Here is a 15759-nt window from a genome sequence, read left to right as displayed (position 1 = left end):
GCGTCATGGAAAATCACCAACTCTTCTACTCCCGCACAGTCACAACTTAGAAAAATGCGCTTTGGAACCGAAACATGGAACTGTTTGATTTCACGTGAATTGGGGCTCGGTAGTACCAACTCAAATCGGTCCATACCAAAAAAAGTACCGTCTTTGCTACCCACCCTTTGCTATCATGACTAGTCGACTAGCATAATAATCATTTGTGGCAGCTCTAGGTGAGAACTGGAAATGCAGGGAATGCAAAAAATGAAACCTGAAGCCCTCCCAACTGATCCTCCTGCCACCCACTTGCCACCGCAGGTAAAACTGTCTAGAACCAGTGATCACCAGTGTACCTGCCTAATAATATGTCCCTGCCACGCACGGTGGCTTCTCACAGGCATTTCAAGGTTCCTTTCCCTTCAAAGTAAGCATGATTGATTAATTGATCAACTAATATGAGTTTGTTGCTCAGGGTGATTTTATGTTGTTGTTCAAACTAATACATTTTTGTTTTTGTGTACGATAGTTAAAAATGCGTCCTTGCTGCAAACAGTGAGGAACAAAATCGCAGTCAGTGTTGTCTAATTAGCTACTTTTCTGACCCCTCTAGCGACAAGTTCCAAAAAACGCAAGGACGAGTGGAAGGCAATCACAGAGTAAACTGACAAAGACATGATGCCCATTTATATGTTGGAAACTCACAAGTCGAGGCCCAAGCCTTGCCTGCTGTTCAACTCTATATGAGGAAAGAGCTGTGATAGTCTACCTCATGATCACATATGGACCAGTCAAGCATGCAGATGAACAACTTATTTCATTGTGTTACATTGTGTTATCCATCCATCCATCATCGATACCGCTTATCCTCACAAGGGTCGCGGGGCGAGCTGGAGCCTATCCCAGCTGTCAACCCTGAATTGGTTGCCAGCCAATCGCATGGCACACAAAGACAAACAAACACCCGCACTCACAATCACAATTTAGAGAGTCCAATCAACTTACCATGCATGTTTTTGGAATGTGGGAGGAAACCGGAGTACCCGGAGAAAACCCACGCAGGCACGGGGAGAACATGCAAACTCCACACAGGGAGGCCGGGGCCGGGATCCAACCCACGACCTCTGAACTGTGAGGCGGACGTGCTAACCAGTCGACCACCGTGCCGTGCCGCCCTACATTGTGTTAATTTATGTTTATTTTAATTTGATGATTTTATTTTAAGTACATGTATTGACAGAAGTTAAGTTGTTTTTCCATCATCGGTAAAGTGAATATAAGTATTTCGATTATTTCCGTGGAAGTTGATGCAAATAAATGCTGGGGACAAAACTATTTCGAAAATTATTTGGTATCAGGAGGCGTAAAGCAAATCCCAGAAGGACAAAAAAAGGTAAACTTGTTTTGAATAATGTCGTTTACGTTTTTAAAAAAAATAATGTTTAAAATTGGAAATAACATTTTGGTGGGACAAAAAAACAACTGTTCAACTAGCGCTGAACCCTAGTTCAAGGCCACATCAACAGAGCACATTTCCTTTTTCCAGGCAGTTTTCCTACGGGGTTTTCCATGTCATGCGAATGCCTGCCTGTGCATTTTTGCAGTGGCGAAGGACAAGCTGCTGTCTTGGCTGGTCAAAGTAGAATGTTGTGAAGGCTGATCTTTGTTTCTTATTCCTGACATTTTAAATCATCTACAGCTTGTATCTAGTGCCCAAGGAAAAAAAATAAATACTTGGCCAATATAATATGCACACAGCTGCACATTGTGTTACAGGCAAATACCACTTTATTGAAAGGATTCAATACCACAATATTCAAAGGAGGCAATAATGTTTTATACACGCAGAAAAAGGACGCAGGTTGCCACAGTTGTGTCCAAGTTTTGTGGAGGGTCCCTGAAAATACCTGAGCTTTGGGGTAGGGATAAAATAAAGTATTAGAACTACAGTATATTAAAGTTTGTTCCCTGCTCAATATGAGGTCACATAAAATTGCGCACGCTCACAAACACACACACACATACGCTCGCAAACATAAAGTCACGCTTGAGATGTCTGAAAAATTGCAATGTCAAATAGCAAGTTTCATTTGCATAGGCTGACAGTGCGAGAATGAAATGAGTGACTGGTAAATGGCTACAGTTGACAAATGGAACTATCCATTGTTCTGAAAGCAGAACACACGCCTGTGAATTTTCAATGGGGGAGGCAAAACGTAGCAGCACATACGTTAGCCTGCAAAAAAAAACAACATATAGATATACAGTATATATCTATATATATCTATATATCTATATATATCTATATATATATATATATATATATATATATATATATATATATATATATAGATAGATAGATAGATAGATAGATAGATAGATAGATAGATAGATAGATATATACAGTATATATATTATATTTTTATATTTTTTTTGGGGGGGGGGTCACAGAGATTTAGTTACTGGCTGCTATAATTGTATTATAAGTTCACTTTGGAACTGAGATCTCAGACCTGTCAGAGCCTCAAAAAATTCAAAGCTCGCCAAAGCAATAAAAAGGGAAAGAAATGGAAAGCATGTTGAGGCTTGTTCTGACTGTTTATTTTGTCACAGCCTTGACATTTTACTGCACACGGTCCTGTAATCTTGGTCAAGTAAATTTGTGTTTGAGTAACTATTTGCTGTAAAGTCAGACAGCCTTCACATTAATCAAATTGGTATATATGGGGTAATCAATTAAAAATGAAAGAAGTCCACTTCAGTTGTTCTTAAGTGGAGCGCAGGGAAATCATAATTATAATTATACATAATTATGCATTATAGATGTGCGTATGTTAGCAACCGTCAAAAAAAGGTACAATTATGAAATACCCTAACTATATGCATTGGCAATGTTTGAAACACTAAAAACATTGTGGTCATTAATTCTTAATAAAGTTTGTGTTTGAACAATGCATTTTAAGGTGCATGCATATTGAAGATGCGTGAGCTCCTACATTGTTTTTCAACAAACTACAGGTAGCTGACCTACTGTTTACAATGAAATATATTCAATACCTCGTTTCTTTACTTAAATCTGTTAAATCTCAATAAATGTTAAATCTCAACGCTGTCTGTTTACATGAACTTTCCCTAGGTGTGATTGTGAGTGTGAATGTTTGCTTGTCTCTGTGTGCCCTGCGATTGGCTGGCAACCAGTTCAGGGTGTCCCCCGCCTACTGCCCGAAGACTGCTGGGACAGGCTCCAGCACGTCCGCGGCGACTCTTGTGAGGATAAGCGGATTGGATAATGGATGGATGGATGGATAACAGTTCTTCATAAAAGAAGGAATGTTAAGGCAAATTCAGCCTCAAGACATGGTCTTAATTTGACATTATTTGTCTTAACAATACAATAGGCTCACCAGGCAAATTACATAGAAAACCATAATGTGTTTTCCAGAGCTGGGCACTTGACCCTTTTTTGCATCAGTCACGTGAATCAATGCGGCAGTTGTTGCTCGCGCCGACGCGGGAGTAGAAAGAAGCCTAAAAAGAAGCCTTTCACCGAGTAGGCTGAGATGAAATTTGGCCGCCTCACACGCATGAGGGCCGATTAGTGGGCTGGACTAAAATCCACTTCCGGCCATGCTTAGTCCAGCCCTTTTAAAAAAATTGTCAGCCCCCAACCCCCCACCCCAAAAATGGGCATCCGGCCGGGCCGGAAGGTCCGACTGGTCCGGCCCAGGGACGGATTTCCCAGCTCTGGTTATTCATTTCATCGATTGGATGTACTTTAATTTGCCTGGAGATGATTATTTTGTATTTTCGTCTGATTGAAGGGTTGTTTTAAAAAAAAATAAATGAGACGTTGCTAGTTACTCAGTACTTGAGTAGTTTTTTCACCAAGTACTTTTTTACTTTTACTCAAGTAATTCTTTGGATGACTACTTTTTACTTCTACTCAAGTCATTGAAGTAACAATACTTTTACTTGAGTACATTTTTTGGCTACTCTACCCAACTCTGACCATGCGTAACATAAATTAACCAGTTTGGAAAATTCACTTCTTTACTTCTAAGACTGTGGGCACTATTTTTGTAGACTGGCACATGGCGCTCATTGTAAAAAATGGTGCATCTTCATTTTCACGCCAGGAAAAGTCTAGTTTACCGTGTTTGGGAATTTGGCAGACTGTGTTATTTCTGTTAACAGAGGATCCACCCCTACAAGCTGAAGGAGCACACTGACTAAATAGATTCCCAAAGTAAGTTCTCCTTCTCAGATGAACATGCTATGAAGGATGCAAAAATGACTAAATCAATTGTTGTTGTTTATTTTATTTTTTTTATACATAATAAAGTTTGTATTTATTATTTTAGTTACAAGGTTGGTGTTGGACAATGGCTGAATTGAATGCATGGCTGAACATGAATATCCAGATTTACTCACCAGATACTCAGTCTTATTATTCCAAAGTAACAGTACTCTTATTTGAGTACAATTTTCGAATACTCTACCCATCTTTGGTCACTAACCACCTCTGACAAGGACCAGAAAAGCTGCCAGAAAGCCACGGAAGAGCATGTTCAAATAAGACCTATTCTATGCTAACTCCCTAAAAAGTTTCCCTTTGAAAGAACAGCCGAATCTGTTTTGGCTGCAGCTCCGTTTTCCTTCCATATTCAGTTCCTTTTATTTTAATGGTTAGCTTTCCGATTGTTGTTCATTGTTCACAGCAGTGGCAATTCTTTCTTGTCCTCGTAGGTTAATTATTGTTTAGCAAGCTATGCTCAATTGGTTAATTCCTGCAAATTATTCCCAAGTCTGCAAACACCTCAATCACAGACACCAAGGCCATTTTTCTCTCTAATATTATCTGTGCTACTTTCGCAGGGGTTGATCTGTGGGTGGACGTCGTCAACTAGACTGCGGCTGCTGTGTGACCACGGGAGTGGATGTGTCACAGCAAGACTGTGGATCTCGGCAGTTCAAAGTGTTGATCAGATTCAAAATTGTTCAGGTCGAGCTTTCAGTGTGCGGACCAGCCGGCTGGTGGAAATCCATAGCAACGCTTAAATGCGAATGCTGGTTTGGCCATGGGAAATATTTAACAAGCTTCAATTTCTCTCTCTCTCTCTCTCGCTCTCTCTCTCTCTCTCTCTCTCTCTCTCTCTCTCTCTCTATATATATATATATATATATATATATATATATATATATATATATATATATATATATATATATATATCCATTTTTTTATAATAAACAAATAAACAAAACACCGTTATTAGACACTCGAGCAGCGAGTAATCATCGTTTTAGTCGATGAAGTCAGCCATGAGCGCAATAAAAGTGACGTGCGTAAAAATGACTGCTCTCGTATAGTTCTAAATCCAAGCGTCGCTTGAGCAACAACTCGCCCTCAAGAAGAAATAACTGTATCTGTCAGAACAACACTAATCTAAATTGTGTTGTGTGTGTGCGTGGGTGCGTTGACTCGCGTGCGTGCATGTGCGAGTGTAGGTGTGTGTGTGTTTGAAAGGGCTGAGGGGCTGTTTGTTTTTGAATCCAATGCTTGTTTTTTCAATTGAAGGGGAAGTCAAGCCAAACATGTTTTTTTTTTTTTTCAAGAATATGTTCTATGCAGGCCCCCTAATTGAAACAAGGCGTTCTGATTAATATGGTGTTTGTGGAATATGAGTCAAGCACCAAAATGTGGAATATGAGTCAAGCAGCAAAATCTAGCCATCTCAGGGGACGGCCATTGTATCACTTCTGTCAACTGAAAATCACAGATGCCCTGAGGGCTCAAATACCGACCAATCATGGCTCAGTTTCAGAAAACAGGTGAGCTGTGATTGGTCGTTACCTGAGCCCTGAGCATCTGTGATGTCATTTTCAGTCAGCAGACGTGACAAAATGGCCGCCCTGGTGGCTGATGGCTAAAAACAGGTGGATTAACTCTTATTCCACAAACGCAATATTTATCAGAATGCCTTGTTTCAACTTTTGGGTTTGCATAGAGGATATTCTTGAAAAACATGTTTGGGTTGACTAATTTAATAAAGTATTTGCATAAGAAAATCAATCCTCTTATTCATTCGTATTAAAATTCGAGAAAATAATGGAACACAAAAATCAAGGGATTTTTTTTGCAATAAATAAAATGTGCGAATAACTACGAGTTAGCTATGAAAAATGCGATTAATCGCGATTAAATATTTTTAGCGTTTGACAGCACTAATATATATATATATAGTTTCCTCTGCAAACTCCAGCTATGTGTTTGCTATGTGGAAAAAAAACAAGGAATAGGAGGATTACTTTTGACTCTGACTTTCATCCATCTCGGCACTCTGCGTGCAATTCAGTTCCTGTGAAAAGCCATCTCCATGGCCTTTATTGCGATGCAGCCCTTGAATTTTCTTTGCATGCTGTCATACAACGACGTGTTCTGATGCAAGTCACAATGGCCAATAAACAGGCACCTCACAGGGAAAAGGAAGTTTTGATGGAACTGGATAATTCGACATTATATGTGAACGTGTGATTCTAACACAAAACCTGAACATGTTAAAAACAGTCTCTTTATGTTCTGTGTGTTGCTGCATTTCCAATAGATGGTGCTGGGAGGAAAAAAAATCCCATTTCATCTTGGGTTGCTCCCTTGAGCTGTAGAGGGCAAGGAATAACAAAGCTGAGGGAAGTCGCGGCTCCTTACCTCTGATGGGCTATTAGTTATTCTAGTGAGCAAGAGCCCCATTAGGTCTGCCATTTAATGCTCCCATGCCACAGTCACACATGAAAGCTACAAGATTGAAAAGCTGGCCATTTTACCTCAAGCATCCCTTGTATTTGAGAAAGGCTTTGCCACAGCTACCTAATGAACAGCTAATTCAGCTGCTTGTGTACCTATGTCTCACCTGTCATATTAGTAGAAGCCACAAGGTCTGTGAAAAGGCATGGCAGAACTTGGCTGGATTTACTCTGCACGTCTCACTTAATATGTGATTTCATTTTTATGCACTTTCACGTGACCCATGTCGGGTATCATTGTGTTTACAAATACTGAACACCTGAAACACACCCAAACGGCAGATAATGCACCACATAGTGATACAGGAGCATAATTGAAGTCACTTATGCTTCGAGCAACAGCAACGTAGCAACACACAAACTTTACAGTCCAACCGCTGAAGTTGAACACAATACATTGCTGAATGATCATTGACCACCGATTGGTTGGTATTTCCAATTTGTTTTTCACATATAAGAGTCATACCTGTGTAAACTAGTGTTTGACTTCTATAAAGGCACATTGTGTTTGTGATATTTGTTCATCTCCTTTTTTAACACTGTTACTTGTCAGACAAGTGTAAAAAGGAAGTAAGAGCAAACTTTGTCAACAAGTGATAACATGCGTGGGTTAGACTGGATGAAAATCCTGTATTGGGACACTGCTGGAATCAATTTGAGCCAGTTTACATACTTAAGCTCACTTCCGGTGTAGACATTCTTTTGTTTCAACACTCCTTGTTGGGTGTTAATACACTCCTATTGGAGTGAGGATACAAAAAGCAAAAGAAAATGCAAAATGCACAGAGTGCTGCTCATTGAACTGAGCTCACATGAGGCATGCTGAAGATTTTTGTTACATCATACATGACTGTGGTCAATCTTTTGGCATAATGGTCTGGGGAAAAAAAATGAATCCAGAAAAATAAGCACAGCACATGCCTAGTTAATCATTTGATGCTTGCTGAGCTGAAGTTTAGAGTTTGCAGTCAAAAGTTTTGTGACTTGGGAGGACTCTGGATCAGATTCAGAATTGAATGACTTAAGAAGCATTTTTAATTTACTGTTTCTTCACTCATTAGGCTTCAGCGGCGTATAATCTCAGCCTTATTCCACCATTTACCTTTTGCCAATGTTTTCATTATTTAATTGGCTATGCAGCTCACATCTTATCTATGTACTGTAGTTATGAACCATTAAGAGTTTTTATTTGCATTTGATTTTATTTGTTTCTCATTTTTACCCCAGGTGTTTTTGTTTTGTAGCCATGTGTGCCTTGTGTGTACAATTTGCTGATGTCTTGGCTAGCAATGTCGAGATCTGACTCATCTACTTTTAAAAAAATCGGTATTATTTTATTTATTCATTTATTTTTAAACACGACTGACGCATAATTTTGAAAAGTGAAAGTATCCAATTATTGTGTTTTCTTTTACCCCGCAGAGCTGAACTGCACATGAAAACGCATTGCACATCTTCAATAAACACACTTATTGCATCATGATTTATAGGCTCCAAAGTAGCATACAGCACACTGACACTGTTTACTGATTATACTGTGAAAGTATTTGAGATGAGGCTTGTGGAGAATACTGGCCCAGGCAGCGCTCAGCCAAGATCCTAGTGACATCAATCATTTCCGGAACAGTAGCTCTAAATCACGCTCGACTCAATGATGATAAGCAGCAGGACAAAAGAAGACAGATGTGTAGTACATGTAGAAAAAGGCTACAGATGCAAAAAAAAATAAATGCCCAATTAAGCATGAACAAATTGATCTGTGCTTCCCGCCAAGGCTTTTTCCGTCTCAATCTTTCGGTGCCAGACAGTGTTTTAAAGTCACTCGCATAAAAGAGCCAAGCTTTAGTACCCACTCTACTCTTTGAGTAAAAAGTTTGTTTGTGCAGCGTACATGATGGCATCTATGAGTTAATTCATCTAGGAAACAGGTGTGGCGATAGTACACACATGTACACATATTGAGGCCAAAATGCAAATGGTTTTTCATCATTTCACTGCGAGCTGTATGTGTTGCAGCTTGCACTGACTGAACTTAATGAATCCCACCAATGAGCAATGTACTAAGCATGCGATTGTTGCTGTCGGCATTACTGGAGAATGGAATCTACGCTGCCAATGAATGTGATTATATTTCCGATGGATATCGCTTTGGACTTATTTACATATGCAACGTGACAGAAAACATATATCGGGATTGACATGATGGGTGTGTTTGCCGCCAAGGTAGCAAACACACAGGATAGCAGAGGACCACCTGCACAGTGACTTGATTGCAAACACTTTAATTATTCCATTGGGGGACAGCAGCCGTTTGTGAATAAATAACACACTGGCTGACAAGATCAAGATACATCAATAGCCTCTTTTATGTCAAGAATGAAAGATGATGCTACTTTGTGTATAATTTACCTTGCGTGTGGCCCAGCACGTGGAGCTGCCACTTGGATTTGCAACTAATGGGGATTACTGTACGTTCTCGGAACAAAACTGCATGACTCAGACGAACTTCGAGCGTTGCAAAGCAAATCACAGTGCACTGACCTTTACTTCCTTATCCCAAAACAGACAAGGGCAGGGGGGTGGGGTGATAGTGTTTGTCTCCACAGATTGTTAGAAAATTTACCTCTCATGCCTCGCAGTGGAAATGGATTTTTGGAGGGCAACGGTCATACCTCGCATTCTCTGGAGCCTGAGATGGTGTATGTGTAAGGTCCTGTGCCATTAACCAGCACATCCATTGTCTCGGAGTGTGAAGGCTTGTAGTCCACGTAATACTCTTGCAGTGGCGAATTAAAGGAGCGCTCGGTCTCCCGAGCCTTTTTCTGCCGCTTTTTAACGGTGGAGCGTTGCTGAAGCTGCTTGATGCTGCTGGGATAGCGCCTCCACGAGACGTAGATGACAAGTAGGATAATAGCCACGGACAGGAGGAGGGCCACGGTACCGGCGATGATCTTATGGAAGGACACATACTCAGAGTCGGGTAAAGGGATGGTAGGAGAGGCCTGCGAAGGAGTAGGAGAAGCTGCCCTGTTCTCTGCCAGCTTCTTGTCCACTTCAGGCCGTGTGGGAAGGGGGAGCAGTTCTGTTTGAAATGCAGAAGTGAGAGGCGCCCTTGTTGAGGTAATGGGGCTCGGCGTTACTGTGCAAATGTTGTACGTCTCCACCACATCGGTGACTTTCTCTCCTTGTGCCTCTTTGGGGCCCGTGCAAATCATAGTGGACTCCTTGTTTCCCTTGAAGGCCTTGAACCAGTCCACTAGGGGGCATATGTTGGGGTTACAGTGCCACAGATTACCAGCCAGACTGATGGTGGTGAGGGAGATCCAAGTCTCCACAGTCTGCTGAGACACATTGTTCAGTTTGTTGGAGTCCAAGTTGAGGGTCTGGAGGTTGGGCAGGCATTGAAATGTGCTCGGATCCAAGGTCTGGAGCTCGTTTCCGGACAGGTCCAGCTTTTGCAGGGAGGTCCACATCCAAGACAGGCCCTGGGTCAGCAGTTTGATGCGGTTCCATTGCAAATAGAGCGCCCTCAGATTAGTCAGGCGAGGGAAATGAGCAAAGTTGATCTTGGAAAACTGGTTGTGTTCCAAATGCAGCTCGACGAGCTTAAAGAGTCCGGCGAAGGCGTTACGTGTGAGGCTCCGTAGCCTGTTGTAGCCGATATCTAGGAATTCCAGGTTGCGACAGTCAAGGAACACCCGCATTGGCACATTTTTTAAAGAATTTGACCTCAAGTGCAAACTGAGTAACTTCCGTAGGCCCACAAATTGATTTGGTAGCAGTACCTGCAATTTATTGTAGGAAAGGTCGAGATTTCGCAAGTTTGGAACGTCATGGAAAGTGTTGTTCTTGAGCAAGGTGATCTTATTGGAGCTGAGAATCAGTTCCTTGAGTCTTCGTATACCGTGGAACGCTTGTCCATCCACGGAGCCGATGTAGTTGTGATCGAGGTACAGCCAAACCAGTTGACCGAGGCCTGCAAACTGGTGGGCTCTCAGGTTCATCAGGCTGTTGTAACGCAGCGAGAGGCCCTGTGTTCCCACTGACACATTGCTCGGCACATCGCGGAAAGCATTGGATTCGCAGTAGATTATTTTGCCATCACATCTGCAGCTCTGCGGGCAGGGACGCTCACGCATGGGGTTAGGAGCAGCCAGCAGCCAGGCAGGCACCACCGCTATGAATACAAGCCATGTGCAAAGCACAGGAAGTCCTGCACACACACGCACACGCACAAACAGAGCCTGATTATAGAGAAACTGCACGTCAATGAGTGAAAGGGTACAAAAAAAACGAATAGAGAGTAATATATATTCATTTAATTGTTCAAGTGGTCATGGGTATTTGTTAGCACCAGATTCGTTTATTTGCATCTCCAGTGTTTTTCTCACTGCACAGGCAAATTCGTCTTCTCGAGCGAGAAAAACGGTTGGCGATAAAAAGCATCAGGTAATCCGTCAAATGGCTGATGAGGGACAAACCTCAGCATCATCACCCCCCGTAACCCCCCCCCCAAGTCATCTGTTAGAAGCCTCGAGGGGTGCAAAGACCCCAGCATCGTTGGTAGAGGTGAAATTCTAATAAAATTGGGTTATTGAAAATGAACATTTGTACAAATGTAACAAGTAGCTTGTAAGGACAGCGCACATACCCATACTTGCGCGGTGTCGGCTCCTCCTCATGTTACAGCTTTCTGTTGCATGCGCCCCAGCTCCACATGTTCCACGAAGCCGGCCGAATAGTGGGACACGTACCCAGAACGCTTGTTTTGCACTGGGTGGCAAAGACGCACTTTTGCGTATGCAGACGCACACCTGTCAGAGACGACAGCGTCTCCAGAAGTGAGACTTTACTTTGCTACGTTACCGTAAGGGATGCTCTGGATGTTGCCCACTTGTGACGACCACCTTGCACAGCCCTTGGAGCTGTAAAGCCCGAAGCCTCGCCTGGGCTCGGGGGAGAAGACGGTTCAACATCCGGCGGCCAATTGTTGAATCTGTCTTAATTAGGTGGCACAACACGAAGCGACGACTGAGCGCTTGAAAAGAAATGCAGTGGAATAAAGTGTTGTCCGAGGCGGACAAGTTGAACGGATCAACATCCAGCGTCAAGACGCAGCCTGGCGGGGATCAGAGCCGATGACCGTGTCATCGAGAATGAATCAGTTGAGTAGCAACAGGAATTGTGTCGGCGGAGATCCCAGCGGAACAAACTCGAGCACCTTTTTTTTTTGGCTCTGAACTGCCCCCTGCTGGTCACTGTTCATTTTCCACACATGGATGTCTTGACTGATTACTTACTATCCGGCTATTGAAAGCCGCTTGAGCTGAATCGGTCGATATCCTTGTTATCCATGTACTGCTATGCTGTTTGTTCTCACTACTAAGACGCTTCAGCACACTAGTACAACGACTGTGTCTTACTAGTAATGTTTTTGCTATGACTGCATTCCATTACTATGTGACATTTCTGCACACAAGTATGAAAACTGGGATATGATAGTGTTACAACCTGTTACTAGTGATGAGGTTTTACGAGAAGGGTTCAGGAGCCTACTTGAGTGTGACACAGCCAACTAGTTGGCCCCAGTAGCTACTGTTACAGTGTTACTAGTGCTGCACAGTAGTTCACTAAGCAGGGGCGGAGCCTGTGCACAGATTGACAGACTGCCCACCCAGTGAGAGTCATGAAAAAATACATACTTTTACATTTTTAGTAAATTATGAAATTATTTGTGGGTTTTTTTCTAATTGAATATTAAGAATGACAAGAATGTGGTTGTCTGAGGAAAATCTGAACTTCATGTTATTCGGTTTGTCATTTTATTTGAATATATGATGTGTCGGGACAGGAGGATTGTGTTCAGTGAGAGAAATATCAAGGCCCACGCTGATTTTTCCTGGCCCACCCATTAGCCACGTTCTGGCTCCGCCCCTGCTAGTAAGTAGTAGTTAATTGCGTACAAGTAAGCCAAAAGTGGCACTAGTAGTGTAAATAAGACACAGAGAAATGTAGAGCAACAGGCTCACTCAGACTCACGTTTGTGATCATTCTTAGGAGCCCCATAGGCCAATGAAAGACTTAGCATATTGTTATGGTAATACATTACAAGTTAAACCACATCTTATGAAATACAAAGTGTATATCAGAAAAAAAAGACTGATTGAGTTAAGTGGTTTGCCTGGCTTATGAAAATCTGAAAAGTTTGTGCTTGTGTGGGTTTTCCCCGGTTTCTTCTGCGGCTTCCTCCCAAATTCCAAAGACATGTTACATTAATTGAAGACTTTAAATTGCATGAATGTGAGTGTGAATGGTTGTTTGTCTATGTCCCCTGCAGTTGGCTAACAACCAATCCAGGACTAACCCTGCCTCTCGCCCAAATGCAGCTGTGATAGGTTACCCTAGGAAAAGTATGTTAGAAAATGGATGGACGGGGGGTCTTCTGTTGGTGTATTGCCACTTGTGGCAAGTCGTCGTTGTTATTTTGGAAAAGAAATGACCAAACAAATAGCAGATGTCAAACTTCAGATCATCTTGAAATGAATTCATCCCAACTACATCCCCACCGGCAAAAATACATAAAAGAGCCTATACGTATTTGGACACTCGACACACAGGAAGGGAAATGAAAAACTGTAGTCGGCCCCCCTTTGCAGCAATAACAAGCGAAAAAATACATGAGATCCTTAATAGCTTCCTCAGATTCTTTAGTACTAATCAACATTAGATAGGTTCCAAGATTGTAATTATGAATATGATGTATGTAAATATCTTAAATGCTGGTTTCTTTCCAATTTCTGACATGCATGGGTGTGTCTGATTTGTTTGTTTGTTTGTTTGTTTGTTTTTTCACAGGCCTCCAAATCCCTGGTGCCCCTGACAATTACTGTACTACTGTATTTCTATATGTCTTCTATTTTTTTATTATTTCAGGGCAGTACTTGAGCAACCTTTCCACGATCATCACTACATTTATCATAATTAATTGGCTGGGAGAAATCACATCTGTCTTTTAGTAAAGCGGGAAAATGGCTAGTCACGCTATAAAAGTGTTACTTTACAAGCAGACGCCTACTTAACTGTCTTCATCAAACAATTCCTCTATCATTTTGAAACTTGTATTTATTTATCCATCATAAATAAATATATTTGAATTTCATGTAATGTCCATCTGTCCAGTCATTTCCTCGGGGAGCCGCAGCCTATACCAGTGTGTTAGTGCCTGGAAAGACAGATTTTACCCTGAATTGGTCGCCAGTCAATTATATCAAGCAACCAGTCAAGTGCACAAATGCCACTGAATAGCAAGTGAACCATTTGATCTTCATTGACTTGTTTAAACTGCTACACTGAAAAAAACCGGAGCCTTGGATGAACTTTAAAAAAAAAAAAAGTAATCTGTCACACCTAATATTTGACCTTTGTAAATAATTAATCAAGTGCAACCTGACATTTTTAACCTAACCTAAGATGACGCAACCCAATTATTTCCATCCATCCTTTATCGATACCGCTTATCCTCACAAGGGTCGCGGGGCGTGCTGGAGCCTATCCCAGCTGTCTTCGGGCAGTAGGCGGGGGACACCCTTAAGTGGTTGCCAGCCAATCGCAGGGCACACAGAGACAAACATCCGCGCTCACAATCACACCTAGGGGCAATTTAGAGAGTCCAATCAACTTACCATGCATGTTTTTGGAATGTGGGAGGGAACCAGAGTACCCGGAGAAAACCCACGCAGGCACGGGAAGAACATCCAAATTCCACACAGGAAGGCCGGAGCCGGGATCGAACCCACGACCTCTGAACTGTGAGGTGGACGTGATAACCAGTCGACCACCATTATTTCAATTGGCCAAAATTAAAATGTTTTATTTTGGCCATATTACTGATAACAAATCATCTTTTCAGTTTAACTTGAACATATTTACATCATACAAACAAATTGTGAAAGTTTTCTCAGGTGAAAGATTTAAAGTTGTTATAATTTGATGTATTTTCTGTACTGCTTATCGTCATTACAACCAATACACTCACTTGGATGGGCCTGTTTTGGTAGACATACTTTTTCTCTATTTGGTGGCGTGTCTGCTTGTGCGGTGCCTGTGTGTGACGTGAAAATTCTGTTCTCGATGCTGATTGGCTGTTGCCAATCGGACTGGGACGGACCGGGACCACGTGGGTCGGCCGGAAATACCGCCCAGTAGTTATATAGACGGATAGACGATGCTCTGAGGGCATGTCTAGTTCAATGTGTTTGTTTACACTCCCCTGGCACACCTGCCAATTTGCTGAGAAAATATAGACTAAATCTTAGACTACCTAAAAGCAGGTCAAAATGTTGGTGCAGGTGGTGTAACACAATTTTGATGTATTTGATCGAGGCGCAGGCAGACAGATTTGGTGCTCCGCAGACGTGTGTGGTGGATGTCATCGTATTTTATTTATAAATGGGTGGGTCTCAGAAAGTATGGACCAGGTGGATGACATGAGGAGCCAAAAATGAACTTGTTCAAAACCGGGTAAAAATGATGATGCTTTAAATCAAACCTTCCTGCAGTGTCATGTGTGTCATCTTCAACACATGCTTATGCAGAGCTGGGCAAAATAGCTAGGGATACGTGAGCTTACCTGCTTAAAGGAAAGTCAACCCAAACACATTTTTTTCCAGAATGTTATGCAGGCTCACTTATTGAAACAAGGTATTCTGATAAATATTGCGTTTGTGGAATAAGAGTTAATCCACCCATTTTTAGCCATCTCTGGGCTATTTTGTCACTTCTGTCGACTGATGACATCACAGTTGCTCAGGGCTCAGGTAACGACCAATCAGAGCTCACATGTTTCCTGAAGCTGAACCATGACTGGTCATTATCTGAGCCCTGAGTAGTTGTGATGTCATTTTCAGTCGACAGAGTGACAAAATGGCCGCCCCCTCAGATGGCTAAAAACGGGTGGATTTTTCTGCTTAACTCATATTC

General features: G+C 42.0%; 1 protein-coding gene across 4 annotated transcripts in view; it reads right to left on the bottom strand.

The window, feature by feature from the left end:
* Positions 1–11966, bottom strand: part of LOC147147725 (leucine-rich repeat transmembrane neuronal protein 4) — a 55454-nt gene extending 43488 nt beyond the window's left edge. For 3 of the 4 annotated variants that reach the window (XR_015086950.1, XM_086031758.1, XM_086031759.1), the window contains exons 1-2: positions 11432–11966; positions 9404–10993 (exon numbers count right to left, since the gene is read on the bottom strand). Coding sequence is in view for 3 of the 4 variants with exons in the window: in XM_086031758.1 (XP_085887884.1) it covers positions 9447–10993; positions 11432–11462 (1578 nt within the window). In the remaining variant the exon portion in view is untranslated. The remainder of the gene's footprint in view (positions 1–9403; positions 10994–11431) is intronic. The other variant, XM_086031757.1, reaches the window with a different exon arrangement.
* Between the last annotated feature and the right edge of the window lie 3793 nt (positions 11967–15759).

This window comes from Filicampus tigris, chromosome 5 (genome assembly GCF_054856515.1).
Source record: "Filicampus tigris isolate MCC_2025a chromosome 5, RoL_Ftig_1.0, whole genome shotgun sequence".
NCBI lineage: Eukaryota > Metazoa > Chordata > Actinopteri > Syngnathiformes > Syngnathidae > Filicampus > Filicampus tigris.
This window is presented reverse-complemented; position numbering and strand designations above follow the sequence as displayed.